The 20,772-nt window shown below is 45.0% G+C and overlaps 1 protein-coding gene across 6 annotated transcripts in view; it reads left to right on the top strand.

Moving 5' to 3' along the window:
* tox2 (TOX high mobility group box family member 2) overlaps nucleotides 1-20,554 on the top strand; it is a 115,313-nt gene extending 94,759 nt beyond the window's left edge. For 5 of the 6 annotated variants that reach the window (XM_035631492.2, XM_035631493.2, XM_035631495.2 and 2 more), the window contains 6 exons: nucleotides 6,905-7,204; nucleotides 8,690-8,920; nucleotides 14,174-14,254; nucleotides 17,005-17,400; nucleotides 17,487-17,635; nucleotides 18,280-20,554. In XM_035631492.2, coding sequence (XP_035487385.2) covers nucleotides 6,905-7,204; nucleotides 8,690-8,920; nucleotides 14,174-14,254; nucleotides 17,005-17,400; nucleotides 17,487-17,635; nucleotides 18,280-18,322 — 1,200 coding nt within the window. In that variant the 3' untranslated portion in view covers nucleotides 18,323-20,554. The remainder of the gene's footprint in view (nucleotides 1-6,904; nucleotides 7,205-8,689; nucleotides 8,921-14,173; nucleotides 14,255-17,004; nucleotides 17,401-17,486; nucleotides 17,636-18,279) is intronic. The other variant, XM_035631496.2, reaches the window with a different exon arrangement.
* Nucleotides 20,555-20,772: the final 218 nt, after the last annotated feature.

Here is a 20,772-nt window from a genome sequence, read left to right as displayed (position 1 = left end):
TTCTTGTTCTTGTGTTCATTATTTCTGCATCTACATTCATTTTTGTTGTTGTTGTGTGAGCACGGGCACACACACACACACACACACACACACACACACGCACACACACACACACACAAAGTGTGTTTGACACGGCAGTCAGGAGTCTCATTAGTGGGAGCAGAGGAGCCCTTGCCTTCTGCTGTCAAGAGTGTGTGTCCCCACCGCTCCTCACAACCGTCTCCTACATGTCATGTCAGGCATGGCTCTGATTCTCTGACGCCGAGCTTTGTGAGGTGAGCTCAGAGACACGCCCGGGCCGCGAGAGGGGGAGAAGAAGAGACGGTGAGAGAGAAGAGAGAGAGGGAGGATACAAAAGAGCTGAGGAACAAGAGAGAGAGAACTGGGGGGGGGGGGATAAATAGAGGGGAGGAGAGAGACAGAGAGGGAGAAAATAAAAGCAAAGTAGGTTCTGACATTAGCAGTAATGAGGAACATGGAGGATGGTGCCAAGGGGGACATCATGACATTACTATCTGCAAATCAACCGCTGCCTTGTTGCTGCCACAGACTCACTGTGAGAGGCGTTCAGGGTGGTACCGCACTTTTCAAAACCTGCAGTCAGTCACGACCGAGAACATTCGATTCTTTGTGCAAATGCTTTCCAACTATAGCACCATGACGATGATTACAGCAACAACACACAGGCACACGGGCATACAAGACTACCGACCGGAGGGGTGCTCAGGCAAAATGGTCTCTAAAATAGGATTAGGCCTTTTTAACTTTTACTTCTGTCATGTCTTCTTTATTTGTGCGTGTGTGGGTGTATTTTGAAGTATTAAGGCACAACTTCCAAGTCATTCCATGAAAAATATCAGACGTGTTGGCGTGGAGCCTCTTTGGCTTGGCGAGATGTTTAAGTCCTTTTTTTCAACACCGTGGTCACATTGGACGCTCTTGGAAATGAATTGCTCTCTCCTAACGTCGGCGCGGAAACTCCAAATGATTTCCTCATGCGGCTACTTTGTGAGGTTTTTGCCGTTTTCTTTCTCTGCCAGATTAACTACTTGATCACAGTTCAGCACGGGAGGTGCAAGAGCAAGTTTTTTTCACGTGTTCGAAAAAGCAGGTAACTGGAACGATGGAATCGCGTCTCCTTTTAGCAACCCGGAGCGATCGCCAAGCGTGTAAACAAAATGTGGTTTTAATGTTTCGCTGCTGAATTTCAGTTGGCTGATACCTCACCTGGATCACAACTTCATATTACATTTTGAATCAAAGTCCCGTTGTCTCATTGAATTACACTCAATGAGGTCATCTACCCTTAAAACACATCCGGTCGAGCTTTGCCAAATTCTTGACTCGCTCGCGTCTCCTTTTTTTTCTTCTCATACTTCCCAGCATCTGCCGCCCATCACATCTTCTTACGCAGCATCTGTCTGCCTGTGTTGTCACAGGTAGACAGAAGCGGCACTTTGAATTTGCTTCTGTACTTAAGTAGCGTGTGATTCATAAATCCACTCTCTTATTAATTTGCCTCAGCTTGTAAATGACCCTCCTGGGTATATATATATATATATATATATATATATATATATATATATATATATATATATATATATATATATATATATATATATATAGAGACGCTTGATATACCAAAGACATGGTTGAAGGGACAGAGAAGATAGAGAGAGAGGGGAGCAAGGGGAGTGAGGGGTGAGGGCTCGAAGGCTCGAAGGCTCTTTGAGGAACGCAGTTGTTAGTGCTTTGCCCTCAGGGTGAATGAGAAGTGGCTTTGAGGGCTGCGAGGCCCCGGGTTGGCTCCCCACCTAAAGGCGTGTTTACCACCGCGCCGCGCGGCGGCACTGCTTTTGAAGGATCAGTCTCGTACGCGCCTCTAATTAAAGCTGTCATGGCTGGGTGCCTGCAGGGATAATGTCCTATTATTATAGTCATTTGTTTCAATTAAACGCCGGGTGATTTTACAATAGCAGCCGTGAACCTGTGTGAGTGAGCCATCACTCCAAACAAGATGGTTCCAGTCAAGCAGGGAGCGGAGGGAGGGAGGGAGAAGTCTTAAAAACTCGCACGGGGCATTGATCTCTGTGTGTTCAAAGGGGGGCGGCGAGGACGGAGAGAAAGGGCCTGCGTGTCAGATCGGAACGGATCAGCAGGTGATGTTGAGTCCTGAAGGATACCGCGCCATGACGTTCATCAAGTAAACATCGGTTCCCATTTTCATTTCTGAAATAAGTAAACTATTGCCTGCAGCTCTGAATTTCAGAATTGACAGACACACACGCTGAAGATGTATTTCATCTCGTGCAGGTGAGTTAAATCGTGAACACAACATTTATTGATTCCGTGGCGCGGTGAGGCCGCTTTATGATGATGGCAACACAATAAAGCCCTGTTTCGCAATCGGGCTGCTCATTTAAATGATGATGAAAAAAACAGATGCCACTCTGCCGTAATCACCATGAGGACGAAGCAAGGTGAGCTGCAGAGTTGCTCCTCTGCTGTGAATCTCTCCTCTTCGTCCTAGTGCGGCTGCACATAGGGCTCTCTCCTCGGTGCTGGTGGTCAAATCCCCTTAGCTAAATCAAATGGTGCAGGCAATTGGAGCGGCCGTGAAACCATTTCAAAGGTAAGGTCAGCGGGAGCAGGCGAACAATGGCTCTGTGATATTCCATCTCGCACACAATGTGCCACACATAATTGGAAAGCCTTTGTTATTTGACTCCCATTTGACTATGATGTACAAGATGTGAATACAAACACGACAGGCGCAACGGCGGCGGCGGCGGCAGCGCGTTCACACCGAGTTTCCTGGCTTTACATCACAGTTTAGGTCTGCCCCGGCTGCTCATCGCCAAAAAGCAATATCTTACTGTCCCCCTCGCAGACTTTGGAGATGAATTTTGGTACGAAGGTCATGTGGGGTTTTGTTTTGTAGGTTTTCCCTCTTTCTGTCTCTCTCCCCTTACTTCTTACATTTCCTCCTGTGTGTACGCGGGACTCTAATCTCCCGGGGGCTTTACAACAAGCAACTACATTGCCGTAGGGCAAAGCACAGCCAAGGCAATCCCCGAGAGAATTCAGCATCCATCTTTAAAAAAAAAAGAAAAAAGATCTAAATATTTATATTGAGGCCTCCACATTGCTCGAGTTATTGGTTTAAAGTTGTACCGGGGAAAACACGTCAAAAAAACTCCGTCGTCTGCGTTGAGAAGTCAACACGGTGCTACACACTGAAGGCAGAGAGCAGTGACCAACTGAATCCTCTTACTCAGTGCTCTCCCCCCGCCTCACTTGAACAGCCATTTGGATGATACCATTTGGAATTAGCATACAGTACCTATGGCAACCAGCAACCTTTGTCAGATCATTTCATAATATTTGTTCAGCCGTCTGTTGCTCGCTTCATTTGGCTCAGACTTGACGGCGCTCTGTGATAACGTCTCTCTCTCTCTCCCCCTCTCCGTCGCACACAGGTGAGAGCACCAACCCAACGCACACATAAGAAAATAAAAAAATACAAGGGGACGACTCTTCGAAGTTAATTAGCGCAAGAGGAGCGTCACGTGTAATGAGCTCCGGTCCTTTGGGTGGTGTGATTCACATTTTTTCATCATTCGGTTTCTTTGTGCTCGCATTGGCGTGTTGTTTCATGGCGGTTATAGAATGCGGCTTTACAACCATTTGCCTAAGACCCATACTGGAACGCAGGAGATTATGTTATCTTGTATTTTCTGATGACGAATTGCCGTGTTAGTTCGGACGGATCGCAGTTAGCTGATGCCATGGAACATGACATGGCACTTGATTCAAAACAAGTCAACAAACAACCTGACATTAGACCTCGCCACGCTCTGCACCAGCTTCACTTTCTTCCCCCAACAAGGACCAATCGACACAACGTCGTCACAATCTACAATATACGTCTCGAATCAATTAGTGATAGGAGCTTAAATAATTCATGGCCTTTTGTGATTCCTGATTCCCATTGCTGGCTGACACCGAGTACCCACAATGCCATGGTGACACGGCGCCTTCTCCCTCTTGTTTATATTAAACACAGTGTGGCTCAGATTAAAAGGTGACAATTTTGCCTGGAGGCTGTTGCTATGGAAATGCGTCCGCTATATCTATGATAGGCCATTCATGTTTGATTAATTGGTTTTTCAATGCTTCTTGGTTCGCGAGGAGAGGACCCTTAAAGAGCGAGTCCATGGAAAATGGAAATTGAATGGATTTATATTTCTCTCTCTTTTCCCACTCTCTTTTTTTTTTTCTGTGTTACTACTCATTTTGCCGAAGCCACTTCCTCATGTTTTAAGAAATGTAGTGGTGGTGTTTTGAATTTTGATTGGAAGTTGCTGTGGATGGGGGGAGGTTACAGCATGGTTATTTGAAATGCAAAGGGGGAATGTCTTTGTTCGTGGCTGTGGCTTTTGTGAGCAGCTGCCGAGGCGCAGAATATAATGTTGTGTGAATATTATGAGTTTTCAAAGCAGGCTAGAGCCGCGTACAACATTACTTTGTTGTGCATTTTTATTGTAGGAATCTACTGGGACCAATTATGATTAGAGAGCTGAGCCTTCATCTCTGAAACCCTACTTGTGTTTATCAAGACCTCATATGCTCGGGCCCTTTCAATTTGATGTTTTTTTGCACGGCCCTAATGCGTAATGCATTATTTAACTCATAAATGTTTAAAAGAGCTAACAAATGCTAGTTCATCACTTTCTGATCTGTAAATTGCCAAACATGCCCATTTATGCCCGCATTAAAAGCATCCTTTGGTCCGTGCTCATGTTGTATCCTGATGAATCTTGGGAGAAAAGCTTTTGATGTAGTTATTATTGAAGATCTTATGAGACCGCCGCTGAAAGCCGTGAGAGTCGGATGCTGTAAACAGTCTGAAGGGTTTTCTCCATGTTAGGGTCCTTCTCCATGAGCACCAGTTCTGTTTCTATTTGAAGGCCTGAGTCTTCTTTAACATGGCAGGAAATAATATTTCTCTCCTCCATAGCACACGGAGAGAATAATATACATCTGCAAGGGGGTTGATTCAGTCGCTGATCAATACTATTGACTCAATGATTGCTCTATCTGGGGCTGAGATTCCTGGCTTCTGAAAAATTAATTTTCAAAAGCAGGAGCAGGCCGGTGTTTTCCTCTCGCCGACCAGCGACCAGGTCTCGTTGTCTTAAGGACCGTGACGGGGCTCTGCTCTTGTTACAGCTGCTAGTGATGGACTGAACAATTCGGATTGTTCCTTTAACAGTGTTTGAGCACTCTGTTGAAAAAAAAGTTAAGTGGTAAAAGACCTGTGTGCTGCACTGGTGAATGTTGAAGCAATGTGAAATCGCTTTGAGATACAGTTCCCCTGAAGTCTCCTACTGTAGCTGTGGAAAACTTTGAATTGAATAAAAAAAAATTCAACTTTATCAAACTGCATGAGGATTTTTCTTATACATACATTTGTGGTCGTTGTACGTGGATCGTAGCTGCTAAATAGATGATTAAAATTCCTCTAGGGTCTAGTTTTGCAGCGATTTGAAAAATGAATCCTCATTAAGCATAAAACAGGTGATCTGTTATTTCTAAATTTACACAAGTCTGATATGGTGAAATTACAACGGTGTGTCGCTTTAAATGCTGTTGCCGTACCACATGGGAATTGTGGCACAGTATTAGTTCCTTTCCTTCTGTAAAGGGTTGTTCAGTGTTTCCTACACTAAAGGAATTAAGAACTTAGGGCGCTTTCACACGCTTTTGGTCCAGACCTTCACACTTTTTAGTTTGGTCCGAACCAAAGTTGCAGGTGTGACGTCAGAATCGCGCCCATCTGTGTGTACGTGTTAATCCGCTTCCTAAATTGCAACGTCAAACCAAAACTAACGGGATCAGATGTAAAGAATGTGACAAAGACCTTAATGTGTGAAAAGCCAAAGTCTTCCAGTCTTCAAAACGAGACTAGAAAACGTTCAAGTTTTTTCTCGATGTTATTCGCCTTTGGGGAGCAAATACAGTAGTTGTCTCGTTTAGTGTCTGAAGTTACGCTGCAGCGGGACGACTGTCAGATTCAGTCGATATTCAGGTTTAACATGCTCATCATCTTTTTCAATGGGATTTTCGTTACAATTCTCAGAATCCTCTCCACTATCGAGGTCAGTGCCAAACAGCAACGGATAAACTCGGGCACAAGCCTGTTGTGTAGCGTATGTTTCTGTCCTAAGAAAGGAAAGAGAAGCTTTAACCACCAGCATTTAACAAGTTTAAAGCTACAGTGTGTCATATTTAGAAGAACGTATTCACAGAAATTGAATATATTGTCCATAATTGTGTGTTCATATATGTACAATCACCTGCAACAAAAAACAGATTTTTTTTCCGTCAACTTTGATTGAGTTGAATATAGTAACATGAGGGGGACCCGACCTCCGTGTAAATCGCCATGTTTGCTACGTCGTGTTGTGCTGCATTCGGGTTCCACTGCGTTGGGAGGGCGGGAAAAAAATCACCACCCCGACTACCGGGGTCCGATTTCCGAGGTATATTGGAACTCAACAGTAGGTTGCAGAAATCGGTCCAGAATACGTCGCATTCGCGCTGCGGGAATCCGGCGATGGAATAAGCGTTGTGCCACCATAAAGTGTCCCTGTCGGGTGCTCAGTTGGCTGCGGTTTGCAACTTTACCAGCAGATGCTGCCAGAAAAGTACTAAAAATGCACACTGTAGCTTTAACTGTTATGGTTTTTTTTAGCTCTTGTCCAATACATATACACATATTCTCAAATTTAATGCCGTCATCTCCACTTTTATGTAACTGCATATTTGGCTCATTGGCAAACTTTTATTCACTGTGAGTGGAGGAGAAGATAGTAAAGCTGGTGTTCTTCTCTCACCCCAGATGCAGGAGATGGCTTTGCACCACCACCACCACCACCAACACCACCAACACCACCAACACCACCAACACCACCACCACCAGCACCCCGACGGCGCTCATTACGACCCTGCCCATAACCACCCCCTGTTAAACCGCGCCCCCGCGATACTGTCCAACCCCATGAGAGCACTGTCCCAGCTAAACTCTCAGGTCAGCCGGAGCGCACTGCCTCACGGCTCCCCCTCACCTCCCGGAAGTAAATCGGCCACACCCTCCCCCTCGAGCTCCAATCAGGAAGAGGAGACTGATCCTCATGTGAAGGTACTGATGTGGCTGATGTCGCCTCTCTGGCTTGTAGTTGTGCATTGGCGGCAGGGTGAAAGGCTCGCCAGCGCTTTCGCTGAGATGGTGTGCACGCTGACTGCAGCGCCGCATGGGTTAAAGGGCGGCTCTGCTTGTGTTCCTTTTTTATTTGGCTGCCTGGAAAATTCAGACTTGTTTGAACAGTTCAGCTGGAGGAGGGAGCCGCGTGGTGCAGTGCAGTTGTCATATTTGAAAAGAAAATTGCTTCGAGATATTTAGTTCATGATTGCATTGAATTTCATTTCATCTTTCTGAGCAGCACATTTGATTCAGAAGAAACATTGAGAATAAGTTGGGGGGAGAGCAACAGTCTCTCTCTTTCTCTTTGTGCAAGACAAATTTATTTTCCAATTACACGTTTGCGAACTGCTCACAATCCACGGCACGTTTGCAAGTATGTCGGCACACCTCTGACACACACGGCATGAAATGGTTTTTCCATGTTGTAGTTGTTGAAACATTTTTTGCATGAGAGCGGTGCGAAGGATGTCTTAATGGGTCGATCATCAAAGACGCAAGGTGTTGGCAGTCCCATCGGATATATTGGTTATACGCAGCCCGATTTGAAAACCTACTACTCCTTCATTTAAAACCCACCATTTCATTCAAATGGGAAGCGAACGTTACTTGTTTACATTCATTTTAGGTTTTATGTAAATTTATAAAATTGCTCTCATAAATTGCCCACCGACCAACGGCCTCTGTGGATTCGCTTCGTTTTCTATCAGGGGAATGTGAATGAGTGTGTAATTAAATCTGTCCACAGTGTTTCAGATTCATCTGTGTATTTAAATGATAGTCCGCAGTGATACAGTATAACAGGAAGGGGAGCCTGTAGTTGAAATATATATATATATGTATATATGTATATATGTATTTATTTCCCAGCCTATACATCTCTGCTGTGCTTCACACTGTGCATGTGAATAAAAATGATTACCATCTCTCCTATCAGTAAGTAATTCCATTTGCTCTCTCCAATTCATTCTGAGACCACATCAAAGCCAGAGCAGATACAGCAGGCGATTTAAAATTCCTTTCACCCCATGGCATGAAAACTCAGAATTTATGACTTGCTGAACAACTGCAAAATAAAGATTTGAAAAAGGTTTGATACATTCGACTAACAGATGTTTCTTTTTCTCTTTTTTATTTTTGACATAGTGAGGCAAGACATAAAAAAAACCTGCTGTCAACTGGTGTCAGTGTCGCAGTGTGACTGTCAGTGACTCATCGCCGCAATATTCAAACGCAGACTATACACGGGTGTTGAACAGAGGGGTTGAATTATGGATGCAATGAAGTTTACATGCTTCACCCGGACCCAGTGTTATAAGCGTTCATCAGCGATTGCAAATAGCCAGTGCAGCGGCTGCTGAATTGTTCGACCCGCGTTTCTGCTGTGTCAATAAGCCGCTTTGTGTGTTTCTGACCGTCACCCAGATCACGGGCGAGAAGCGGCCATCTTCAGAGATGATGAAGCCCAAGCCCAAGCCCCAAAAGAAGAAGAAGAAGAAGGACCCCAATGAGCCCACGAAGCCCGTGTCGGCCTACGCCTTGTTCTTCAGAGACACCCAGGCCGCCATCAAGGGACAGAATCCCAATGCCACCTTCGGCGATGTGTCCAAGATAGTCGCCTCCATGTGGGACGGACTGGGAGAGGAGCAGAAACAGGTATATTATCTGTTTCATCATTTTGACAATGTATCGGGTGTATTCCAGGTATAGACGCTCTCTTGAAATCTTTTTTTTGATGCATTTACGGGCTGATTATTTTCATTGTCAGTGGATCTGCAGCTTGTTTGATCAATCAATAGTTGATTATCAATCATGATGATGTCCAACTACTCATCTTATTTTCCCCCGAGCCAGAGAAACCGTAGTTGTCCTCAAATGTCTTGTTCTGTCCAAAACGTCAGTTTTGTCAATGTATCATCATGTATCATATTCAAATCACATTTGAGAAGCTGAATTCCGCACGTTTGGCATTTTTGCTTGAAAGAAAATGACGAAAAAACAGTGATTTCATTTTCAAAAGTACAGATTCATATTCTTTGGTTCGACTGAGCAATTAATCGTTCATTGTTTCTGCTATACATGCTGTTATTCATATGACATGCACTAACGGTACAGGATCAGCTAACAGAAAATCCTGTCTGTCCTTTGTGAACGTCGCGGAAAATCATTTCCTGACAGACCTGAAAAGTTTGGTTTTACTGAACCGAAGGTCGACCTGTGTACGTGGGAACGGCTGCGACTTTCGCTGCACTTTAAAGCGGCGTCTCGTCTATTTTTATTTTCTGCACTCCGGACCAACAGACAAAAGTGAAAGAGGTTTCTGTGTGTTCGTGGTGGGAAGTGATGGTGTGAAATGAATGGAGAACGAGGACAGTGTGATGATCATGCGCAGTCTCATATCTTTTTTTGAATATACAGTCAGGGCGCAGCCTATTGGGTGTCAAATAAAAACACCTGTCTCCATGACAAAGTGCAGCCCGCTCCCCTCTCAGCCCCAGCCCCTGCCGACGAGACCCTATCGAGCGCGCGCGTGCGTGTGTGTCTTTCCCCCCAACAAACCTACTTCACGCGCCGGACTTTGGAGGCCGTCTGTCCCTTTTATTTGCAGTTAATTTTTGCCGCCTTCACCGGGGCTCTTCACCATGAATCTTCATTTCGCCACTGACACCCTTGAATGTGAATTCCTCATTTCCTGTCCTTTTATTTATATCTGTTGCCTGGTGATTTGATCATGCTGGGAATACAAGATTAGCAATTGCCTTGTCCTTGCTTTCGCCTCAAGGACATCTGCTCCTGAAATGTTATTGTTTGTGCTTCTTAACCCGTCGTGTCCCGGGCTCCTTTTTCAACTTAGATTATGCTCTCTCCCTCTCTCTCCCTCCCTCCCTCCTTCTCTCTCTCTCTCCCTCCCTCCCTCTCTCTCCCTCTTACCCTAAATGCATCCGTCCTTCACAGTTTTACCTGGGAACAGAGACTTACAAAAGGGCAGTTCCGCCAATAGAAATCCATGGGTTTTGTTGTGCCGTTCCACGGCTTATGTTTTTTTAATTATTTGTTTTGTTTTGTTTTTAATCAAATGTGTCACCTCACATGACAGATAATTAACTGGAGGTAATGATGTCATTATGGACTGAAATGTACCACCCTGTCTGAGCAGTAAGGCTGTAATTGTTCTAATTATTCTCGGCGACTATAGCACTGTCACTTATTCCGGCACAACACATGGATACACTTGATAACCGTGTATTTACAGAGTGTGTCCAATGTAGCTGTTGAACGTTAATTCTCATTAAACAGTAGTTTCTTTCTTTGGCTTAATATTTTCGCATACTGCTGATAAGTCACGTGGAAATTAAGTTAATGTAGGCCACAAAACGCATCGCTGCTGCAGCGTGTATACCTGGCGAGGTTTCCCAGTGACTAAATCAGAGAAGTTTGGAAACACAGTCCGCCCTGTGTTAGTTTGAAAACCCTGGGGCTGCGTATGGACGGGCTAAATATGTTTGGAAACGATAATGCGAAAGTGACGCAACCCACCGCCACGTCACCCGTTGGTTTTGTGAGCTGCCGTTACGGAGCCTCGAGTTTAGCAATTTTGACCAGCGCCTGGTAATTTGGAACCGTGGGAGCAGGAGGTGGGTCGGACCGGCAGCGCGTCCGCTGCACGTCCACGTGCAACCGTGCACCGATTAGACGCTACTAGCTGTCAATCACGCTGCCTCCATCCCCTTAAGAATTATCATCCATTTTACTCTAAATTACAATTTACAAAAATGAACATCGCGGTGTACTGATGAAGACTTGATTGAGACTGACACCAGAAACTCCTCGGGAAAATATTTACTGACGTTATGAATCAAGTGAGTAAAAGAGTCAACAGACTTCTTTTTGCAACCAGGGGAGTCGCCCCCTGCAGGTCATTCTAGAGAATACAGGCTTCAGGCACTTCCGCATTGACTCCATATTCCGAACTTGGTGAGTACGTTCATTTTGTTTTTCTATGTCCAAGAAAAGCCAGCCCCTCATTTTACTTTTCACCAATGTTGTTCGTCATTCGTAGTATTTCTTTCCCACTTAACAACCCGACTGCAGAGTAGACGATCTGCTTCCTGCTTACACCGGCTCGCACATGCTCAGTGCATGAGAATGGTCACGTGTTATACATAGATGTGGACAGGGATTAACACTGACACCGTGTTAAAAAACGTTTGTCTGAACGGAGATGTTAGAACGGAAGTAGCGTCGGTGTGGCTGTAGCCCGAGAACATGTGAAAACTTGCCACGTCAAGGTCTCGCACCTCAAAACGCGTTCAGCTTCGACGTCAGCCTCTCCGTGCTCTCGATCGGTTTGGCGTATGCGCTGTTATTCCTTTTCTTTTCCTCTTCTCCCCCATCACCGACTGTCTCGTCGTGTCGATGGGACCGACGAGGTGCGTCCTGCAGCGTCCCGGTCAGACGCTCTGGAGCCGCGCAGGAGCACCAGAATGTAAACACAACCCTTCCCCTATACACCGCTTTGTTTTAACTAGGACGTGGCCCCTGTTTCCAATTACCTGCAGCGCTCCTCAAACACAGCATGCAGTTGAACTCACACGCACACGCACACACACACACACACACACACACACACACACAAAAATGCATTGAAAGGCGATATGTTTCATTGCTGTATTTAACTTAAGAAACCATCAGTTCAGTTTCGGTTCAGACGTGCCGTGGTTCCTTTTGTGATCCGTGTTCTTGTGCCGGTTGTTCTCCTGGCACTTTGCCTGATGTGTCGTTGTGTATTCTCCAGTGCCGACCTTGTGTTCTGCGGAACAACGACATTTTTTTCATTTTTTCCATTCATGTTAATGTTCATATTTTCTTTTTTATTAACATGTTCTCATAGCTTTCACGCTATACAGCATTATTTTTTTGTTTTACATTTCCCCAAAGGCCCCTTCGCTTTATTGTACAAGATCACTGCATTATTTGGGCTGCGCTATTCCTCAAGGTGACTGACTGCATGTTAAAGACGCCCCAGAAACACAAAAGAACCTTTCTCTTGTTTTTTGTTATTTAAGATTAAGATCAACCAAAGGCAGAGAGAAACAATGATGATGGACCAGGGGAGGAGGGAGGAGAGAACTTAGCTCTACCTAATTGACTGTGGCGCGTTGGAGTCGCGTGTCGGTGAAAGGTCGGAGATTAGGAGGAAACGAGCAGCGTCGCTTTGTTTAAACGGCACAGCGCGACGTTGAAACGTCTCATCGAGGCTTTAACTTTGAGCATATGCTTCCTCCTTTTGCTGCTCTGTCTCGTCTCTGTGTCGTTTTTCACTCCTCTCCTCTCCGCTCCTCCTCTGCCTCCTCACCAGTTGCTCGGCCTGTCGGTCGTAGGGGTAATCACTCCCCTCAGTGTCAGCGGGGTGCGGAGTTATTGTCTCCTGTAATTAACTGGTTATCAAACAAGAACATTTCATTAAGGTACAATTAGGGGCTAATTCCGGCGGGACACCTCTGTGTCAGGATTACGGCGTAAGGCATATGCTCTCCCCTCGCAGCTTTGTTATTTTTAATTCACACTGACCTGCAGCCTCTGACGGCTTCAATTGCTAATGAATCCACTCACTTTGGAATAATTAGACGTCCTTAGGCATGGTAATTTATTTAAAAGTATCCGTCGTCGCGCGACTCATTAGCTGTGTTAAATTAATTTGAAATTAAAGTAGTTTGGGGATCATTAAAGAGGCGGCCGCGGCTCTATCAATATTTAAGGGGTGAGCGGCGAGGTTGTCACTTTTACTTTTGTTTGGGTTTTCCGTTTTACAAGGACTCCAATTCATTCATTTAGAGGTATTAAGTGATTTTATTCTGAAAATAGAAAAAAAAATACTTAATTCAAGACAGTCTTTTCCAGACATGAATTCTATCTTGGAATAATAATAATAATAATAATAATAATAATAACGATGATAATAATAATGGAAAAAATATAGGATGGGTGAGGGGATATCATCTATTTGTGCTCGAGATTGTATCCATCTTCATCGTGGTTTGTTTGCTGTCGTGTGTATGTCTGTTTGTTTATTGACTGCATGTGTTAGCGGCCGCCCGCCTCTGTGCATTCAGCAACACATGAATGCTTAATGGTTATTCTACCCCACCTCTTTGAAAGAAATGACCCCGTCCATGGGAACCACCGACTGTCTCTCACCGAGGATCAGTAATTACCCACTGCAATCTCACACACACACACACACACACACACACACACACTCTCTCCCCTTCATATTAAAATGCTGCAGAAGGGAGCTGAGATCTGAGTCTTCCTCCTCGATTTTGAGGGGGGGACTTTTTTTTTGCGACTTGTTTTCCCCGCATCAAAAAGGCAACGGCATCTTTAAAGATCCCGTAAGTGACATGTGATGACATTAACTCGATTTCCCTGTCTTAACGCATCATTTGAGGTTCATTCAGAAGGCTTGAGATTGCCGCTTTGCAAATGCTGTTTTGAATTCTCTCCTCCTTTTTCTTTTTTTTCCGTCCCTCGTCTGAATGACTTGCTGGGACATCGGCTCTGATTAAGAGATGAGCAACAGCCTTAACGGAGGAGCAGCCTGAAAAGCAGTAGACAAAAGTACAAAAACAGGTCTTCTCTTCTCATTTAGCTCCGGAATCATTTTGAAACCCAGAAATATTGCAGCAACATGATGCAGATGGTCAAAGCTGCTCGGCCTGATTACTGTGAGATGAATACGTTTTGATAGGTTTTTCATCACGGGTCGAACCGCCAGGTCACGCGGTCTCACCACGACTCCCAAAAAATCTCATCCACATCAGTCAGCGTGGACCACAGGGTCATTTTAGCCTTTGGCGTCACCTTTGTAATCAATTGCCGTTGTTGTTGTTGTGTTTGCTCCCGCAGAACTACAAGAGGAAAACAGAGGCTGCGAAGAAGGAGTACCTGAAAGCCCTGGCCGCCTACAGAGCCAGCCTGGTTTCCAAGGTAACCGCGGGGGTCACGTCTTTGATATACATGGGTCAGCGGCAATATAAGGGATGATAAATTAGATGGGAGAATTCCTCTCCTTTTATTCCGTGGAAAGGGTCCACTTGCTGCACCGAGGGGTTTTGTATGTCTGTGCGTCCATGCGTTATGTTTGTGTTTGTGTGTGTGTGTGTGTGTGTGTGTGTGTGTGTGTGTGTGTGTGTGTGTGTGTGTGTGTGTGCTCAGAGGAGAACAGTGAAAATTAGGCCCCAAACACACCCTATTTGCAACCTGGGGAGAAATAAAAAGTAACAGAACTCGTGTGTGTGTGTGTGTGTGTGTGTGTGTGTGTGTGTGTGTGTGTGTGTGCGCGTGTGCGCGAGTGTGCCCGTGCGTGCTCATCAGCGTGCACATGTAAGAGCAGAAGTGGACATTACCTCTCATTCGCTGTCCTCCTGGTGTTTCTGTCCTCCCTGATGTGCCACTAATGTGTTGGCTGAGGTTTACTCACACCCACCGCTCTCCCTTTGCTGCAGGTTACTCCAGTTGAGAACATGAATGCGTTTCTCTCAGCTTGTGTAAAAGCCTTATCCACATTGTAAAGGTCTTATTTATTTTTATTTTTTAAATCCGATATAATAACATCGCCCCCACACGCACACACACACACACACCTCGCTCGACATTTCGTCTCACATCTGCAAGGCTTCTGCAGAAGTGATCACGGCGTCGTCTCCGTTCAGTCTGTCGGTGGGATGCATTTCATTTCTCAGTTCTCGCATTGTTTTCTAAACACGGCGCTAAATTGCATTAGCATATTCCAAGCTCCTCCCCCGCCCTCCCTCTCCCCGTCCACCCTCCTCCCCTCGGCGCAGCGCCACACTTCCTCTCGTGCTCATGGGCCGAAAACAAGCACCTTGATTAAGGCATGAATAGTCGATTCATCAGCCTCTTCACTGTGGAATACTTTCCGCTAAAAAGACGATTCTCTTCTCTTGTCGCTGGTGGTTTGCAATTAGACACTCGCGTCAGAGCTTCCACACAGAGACTTGATTGATACTATACGTCGGGAGATTGCCAGTCAAAAGAAACGTACACACGAAAATAAACCTGCAAAACCTCCCTTCACTCACCCAATAGCCAGTCTGAATGCGGGGCTGGATCTCATCCTCTAACACGACTCTCTCTCTCTTTTTTTTAAATTACCAATGAAGGAGTCTTTTCAATCTGAATTGAGGGGTGGGTGGAATTAGAGGTAATTGGAGCATCATTTGAAGGATTCACATCTTCGGCGTGCACCTGTTGCCTTTTTGTTTCGCGTCGAATGTCAGTTCGTTTTAATAGAAGTAGAGAGGTGGGGACTAAAGTTTGATCGTTCCTCCCCGCTGTATGTCACAGCACTTTCTCTCGTGTTCGTTCGAATCTAGAAACTAGTGCAGAATGTGATGTTCTAAATTTCACAGATGTGATCAACGCTTCAGCCCTCGCAAACCATCGTTTGGTCAACCAACGTGTCCATGCAGTTCCTCTGATGGATACGAAATCGTCCTATTTCACTGCATCGCCCCCCCTCTTTCCCCTCACACCGCCGTTGCTTTACTATTTCATTTTCCACTTTAAAAAAAAAGGTCCTTCTGCTTTATCCGCCCCTCCGTCCTGTCCCATTGATTATTTCAGGGGTTCAGACGGATGGATGTGAGCCATTACTGGGTATCAGGGCATCACTCCAGCCAGCCTGACACTTAATGAGAACCACTGGATGTATTTCATACACGTGTGAGTGTGAGTGTGTGTGTGTGTGTGTGTGTGTGTGTGTGTGTGTGTGTGTGTGTGTGTGTGTGTGTGTGTGTGTGTGTGTGTCAACAGGTCTTTCAGTTAAACAATTACAGAGAAGAAGAACAACGATGGGAAGCATTAGCCACAATTATTAACTATACTGAAATATAAATAAATATATATATATATATATATATATGTATATACAACCACATTTTCACATCAAACATTTTAGTTTTTCTGGAACAGGAGCCGCTTTTTGAGTGTATTCTTCATTGACGTGATTGTCTTGTATTTGAATGTGTCAGTGCCAGCTGCTCCTCTTTTTACATCACTGACATATTGTTTTGAAAACCTCCCCTGAGACGATCGTCTGTGTGTGTGTGTGTGGGGGGGGGGGGGGGGGGGGGGGGGGGGGGGGCGGCAGTCGACGCTGTGGGGCATTTTTTATCATCTAGTGTCCATCAGATGTTACGTGTGCGCTATTATCTGTCTCAATCATGCTATCCCTTCTTGGGATTATGAGACGCCCCCTAATTTCCAAACATGCATATCTTCTTTCTCGTATTACATATACAGAACAAAACAACAATTTTACTTTTCAGAAATTGGTACGGGCAGGGTCAAAAATGCTGGTCATACCGTTTGAGTCTGGGAAAAGAAGTGCAACACGACGGTTCATTTACACTTAAAAACAACATGGATGCTTTAAGTTAATGCCAATTTGGCCATCACTTATCATGATTACGATCCCAAATGAAATTGCTTAGATCTAGGAAATGGTAACATCGATGAAGTCAGACGAGGCTTAAAAAGGAATGGAGAAATAATAAAAGAGTGTGTCCACATCATCCAAACTACTTTATTGAGAGATGAAACCAATCATCCCTCAATGGCTCTATGGAAAACTGTGAGAACTGAATTAACCTTGAATGCTGAAGGTTTTGTTACAATGACCATAACCACGTTCCCCCCCCCCGTCTCCCGTCTAGACATATAACGACCCGGTGGAGGCGAAGAGTGCCCAAACCAGCCAGGCTTCTCCACACATGATGCCAGCCAACGCGCCCCTGTACAGCGTGCCACCTCCCCCGCAGTCGTCGTCACCCTACCTGGGGCCGGGCGCCTTCCCGCTCACCGACCTGCAGAGCTACGCGGGACACGCCCCCCGCCACGCCCTGTCGCAGACGCTCAGCCAATCGCAGATGCTGCCCAGCATTAGTGCCTCTCCCCCTTCCTCCTTCCAGATCAGCCCCCCGCTCCACCCCCACCAGCAGCTCTCCCTGCACCAGAGCTCGCTCCTCAACCAGCCCATCCGCATGCAGCAGGTCCAGTCCCACCAGATGGGGCTGCAGGCCTCTCTCCACTCCCCACCTCCTGGGCAGCAGGTATGGGAACGAACGACACAGCGCTCGCTCCGGTAGAAGAGATTTCACGCGAAGAGGTCGGGCTTCATCTTCTTTTCTCTCTCCAGGGTTTCTCCCACCTCCAGTCAGAGTATCAGAAGAGTATTGGGGGTTCCCAGTCTCCAGGAGCCCCTGGCCCTGGTCCAGGCCCCGGAGTGGCTCAGGGCCACGACTGGGACAGTGAATACTGCAATCGGGAGTGTGGCAACCACTGCAGGTCAGTGGGGAGAGAGGAGACGCTTCCACATTAACCTTTTTTTGGGGGATTATTACTGCAAATAAAAAAATCACGTAGGCTTGGAAAGAAGACAACAGAGCTTTATTTACCCTTTGTAAAATGCTCTCCAATGTCATAGTTTGGGTTTTACAATAGATGCTCTGGTTCAGTTAGTCAGACAACATCTGCGTCTTACTGGAACTGAGAACGTCGTCGTGTCACACGTCTCTCGCGCTGCTTTCACAATAAAAGCACTGAGAACTGTCAGCTCTGTTCCAGTGAGACAGCTGGAGAGGTAATGGTGAGATAATAGAGCCTGTCATGTGTTTGTCAGACAGCAGTAAAAAAAATAGAAAAAATAACAATAAATAACAGATGTTCCCAACACAAAGTTTTCCCTGTTATTGCACTCAATGGTTTGCTTGGCAGGCTGCGCTTGTCCTGCTGCACCGGAAGATATAAACACCATGAAGTGATTCCTTTATTAACGGAGTTTGGTTCGAGTTTGGTTCGAGTAGATTTGGGAATGAAAAGTTATTTGCATTCAGAGAAAGAAAATAATATATACCTCCTCTATCCTCCATTTTAATCCAACCTGTCTCTCTGTGTGTGTGTGTGTGTGTGTGTGTTTTTCTTTCCTCCAGTGGCAGCATGATAGGCAGGGACAAGCCACTCTACCTCACCTGAAAACTGAAGATCTCTGTCAACAAATACGACACAGAGGAGTCTACTCTAACCCCACCACCACCACCCCCCCTCACCCCCTTGCCCCCTTAACCCTCTTCTGATGCACACACATCCATACATCCATACAGTGCACACTTAGATACAATAACATGCTATTACATACAAGCACACACACACACACACACACACACACACATTCTGCCTCCCAAACACCATCATCACCACCAACACCTTTTTTCTTTTTGTCAATGTAACTATAATTTGATTTTCTCAGTTTCTAGAAGAATTTGTGAGCAGAGTTTTTTGACTAGATGACTACTGTCTGTACCACTTAATGTATTAGCAGTCCTCTTGCTGTTTAAATTTGCCAAGCACTTATTAAAGCCCCCCCCCCCCCCCCTCCTCTCCGAGTGGTGCGTCTGTGCCCGCTCTCCGATACAGGCCGGGGCCGCTGAGCACTCCTCCTCCATGTCATCGTCAGAGTCCCCTCAGGGACCCCATCCAGCTTTAATTAGAATGAGAAGGAATGAAAAAGAAAAGAAACGTACTCCCCCTCTTCTTTAATCATTTTTAATTTCCTTTTGTATTTTTTACCCCCCTTTTTGTTGTTGTCATTGTTGTTGTTGCTGTTGTTGCCGTTTTATTTATTTCTGGCTTGCGAAATTGCTCCTGTTTTTGTTTTTTTTTTGCCAATAAGCGTTGGGCCCTGTACTGTAGAGAAATATTAACTTCTAGTAGGTTCAGCACGGGCCTTGATGTTATGGTAGCTTTGCTGGAGGGCCTGCAAATTAATACAAAGAAAAAAGCTTGGGTGGGGAAGAGAAACAAAACAAAAAGAATCTTTTTTTAATATTAAAGACCTGTTTCGGTCTGCTGAGCTGTCACAGTGTGATTGTAAATATCACTTTTATGGGATCAGATTGGGAATTGGAAGTCCAGATAGATTTGTTTCTTCTTTAATATTACATGTGAGTCATCGTGTGTGTGTGAGTGCGTGAGTGTGTGTGTGTGTGTGCGTGCGTGTGTGCGTGTGTGTGTGTGTGTGTGTGTGTGTGTGAGTGCGTGTGTGCGTGTGTGCGTGTGCGTGTGTGCGTGTGTGTGTGTGTGCGTGCGTGCGTGGACGTTAGAATGTACCCCATTCGTAACGCGTGCAGTTCGACTGTGCACGCGTGGACGTGCGCAGACACACAGACGTGCGCGAGTGTTTCAGTGTGTCGAGACTTTTCTCGTGAATTTTAACAGCCGAGTGCAGCTGGATTTCAGAGGAGTATTTCACACCCTCGTTCTTGCATTAAATCTGTGCTCACTGGTGTGTTTTTTTCCAATAAAGTTCAATCTAAAACTGAATATACAATATGTGTCCTGCAGATCATTAAATGGAAAGAGCCAGGTGAGAGATAGGGAGGAAGGACCATAGAACGAGAGACAGAGAGGGGAAGAAGGAGAAAAAACGCTGGGAGATAAAATGAGATATAATGCTGCAGGTGAACAAAAAAGAAAAAAAGATACTGCCTCAAAATGCCCCCCCCCTCCTTCCCTCCCTCTTCTTATTTTGTCGGACCATAATGTCAATTTTGTCTCCTCGACATGCAGAGGTGAAGTAATGGAACATGTGAATGGAGCCATCTCATCCACATTACAGTGATTTTTTTTTTTTTTTTTAAAGAATAAGTTTCTAGTCGGTGTTTGGTTGTGTTGATCTAATCTTTCTAACTTTCGTGTGATTAACAGAAATGCATTTTGCTGACAAACACATCTGTTTCTATCTCTCTTTACTGTAGCATCATTTCATTTTTAGTTGTTACAGAACTATAAGATTATAAGTTGTGTAAAAAAAGAAGAAAAAAACCTGCCAATTGTAGTTATTTTATTTGTAAAGCCAGTAATGATAAATATTTTAAATGGTTATCAATATATTGTTTTTTCCTCGCTAGTTGCCCATCAGCCATTTGACAGGTTTTCTTATTTATGAAAAGAAATTAGATCACTTTTGCTTCTTACAATGGAGGTGTATTTTTATTCTTATTTTATTGTTTTGTTTCCTTTTGGTTTGATAAAAAAAAAAGAAAGAAAAGATGATGATGACCACAGTAATGATTATTCCTTTATTTTTTACAGTTTGGGTGCTGCTCCTTTCTTTCCATGCAGCAGCATCTGTTTGTGTCACAATGCTTCTTTAATTTCAAACCTGCATAATAAAAAAAAAAGTGGAAAAAGTGAGAAAAAATAAAATCAAGCCTGTTGTCTGTTAATTTCCCCGCAGACTTTTTGTCCCTCTACTCTAATGAGCCGGCCACACTTTGTTCTTAAAGACGCGGTAATCGTTGTTTTAAAGAACCCCTAACTCCCCCAACTTTTTCGTACGCTACAGTGTATTTGCGCTTACGAGGGGGGTCGCAATTTGTATCCCATATTTATATTTAGCTCAGGGCTCCTGATGGCATTACCTA

This window comes from Scophthalmus maximus, chromosome 6 (assembly GCF_022379125.1).
Source record: "Scophthalmus maximus strain ysfricsl-2021 chromosome 6, ASM2237912v1, whole genome shotgun sequence".
NCBI classification, from domain to species: Eukaryota; Metazoa; Chordata; class Actinopteri; order Pleuronectiformes; family Scophthalmidae; genus Scophthalmus; species Scophthalmus maximus.
The sequence above is the reverse complement of the archived record's forward strand: the minus strand, read 5'-3'. Positions and strand labels throughout refer to the sequence as shown.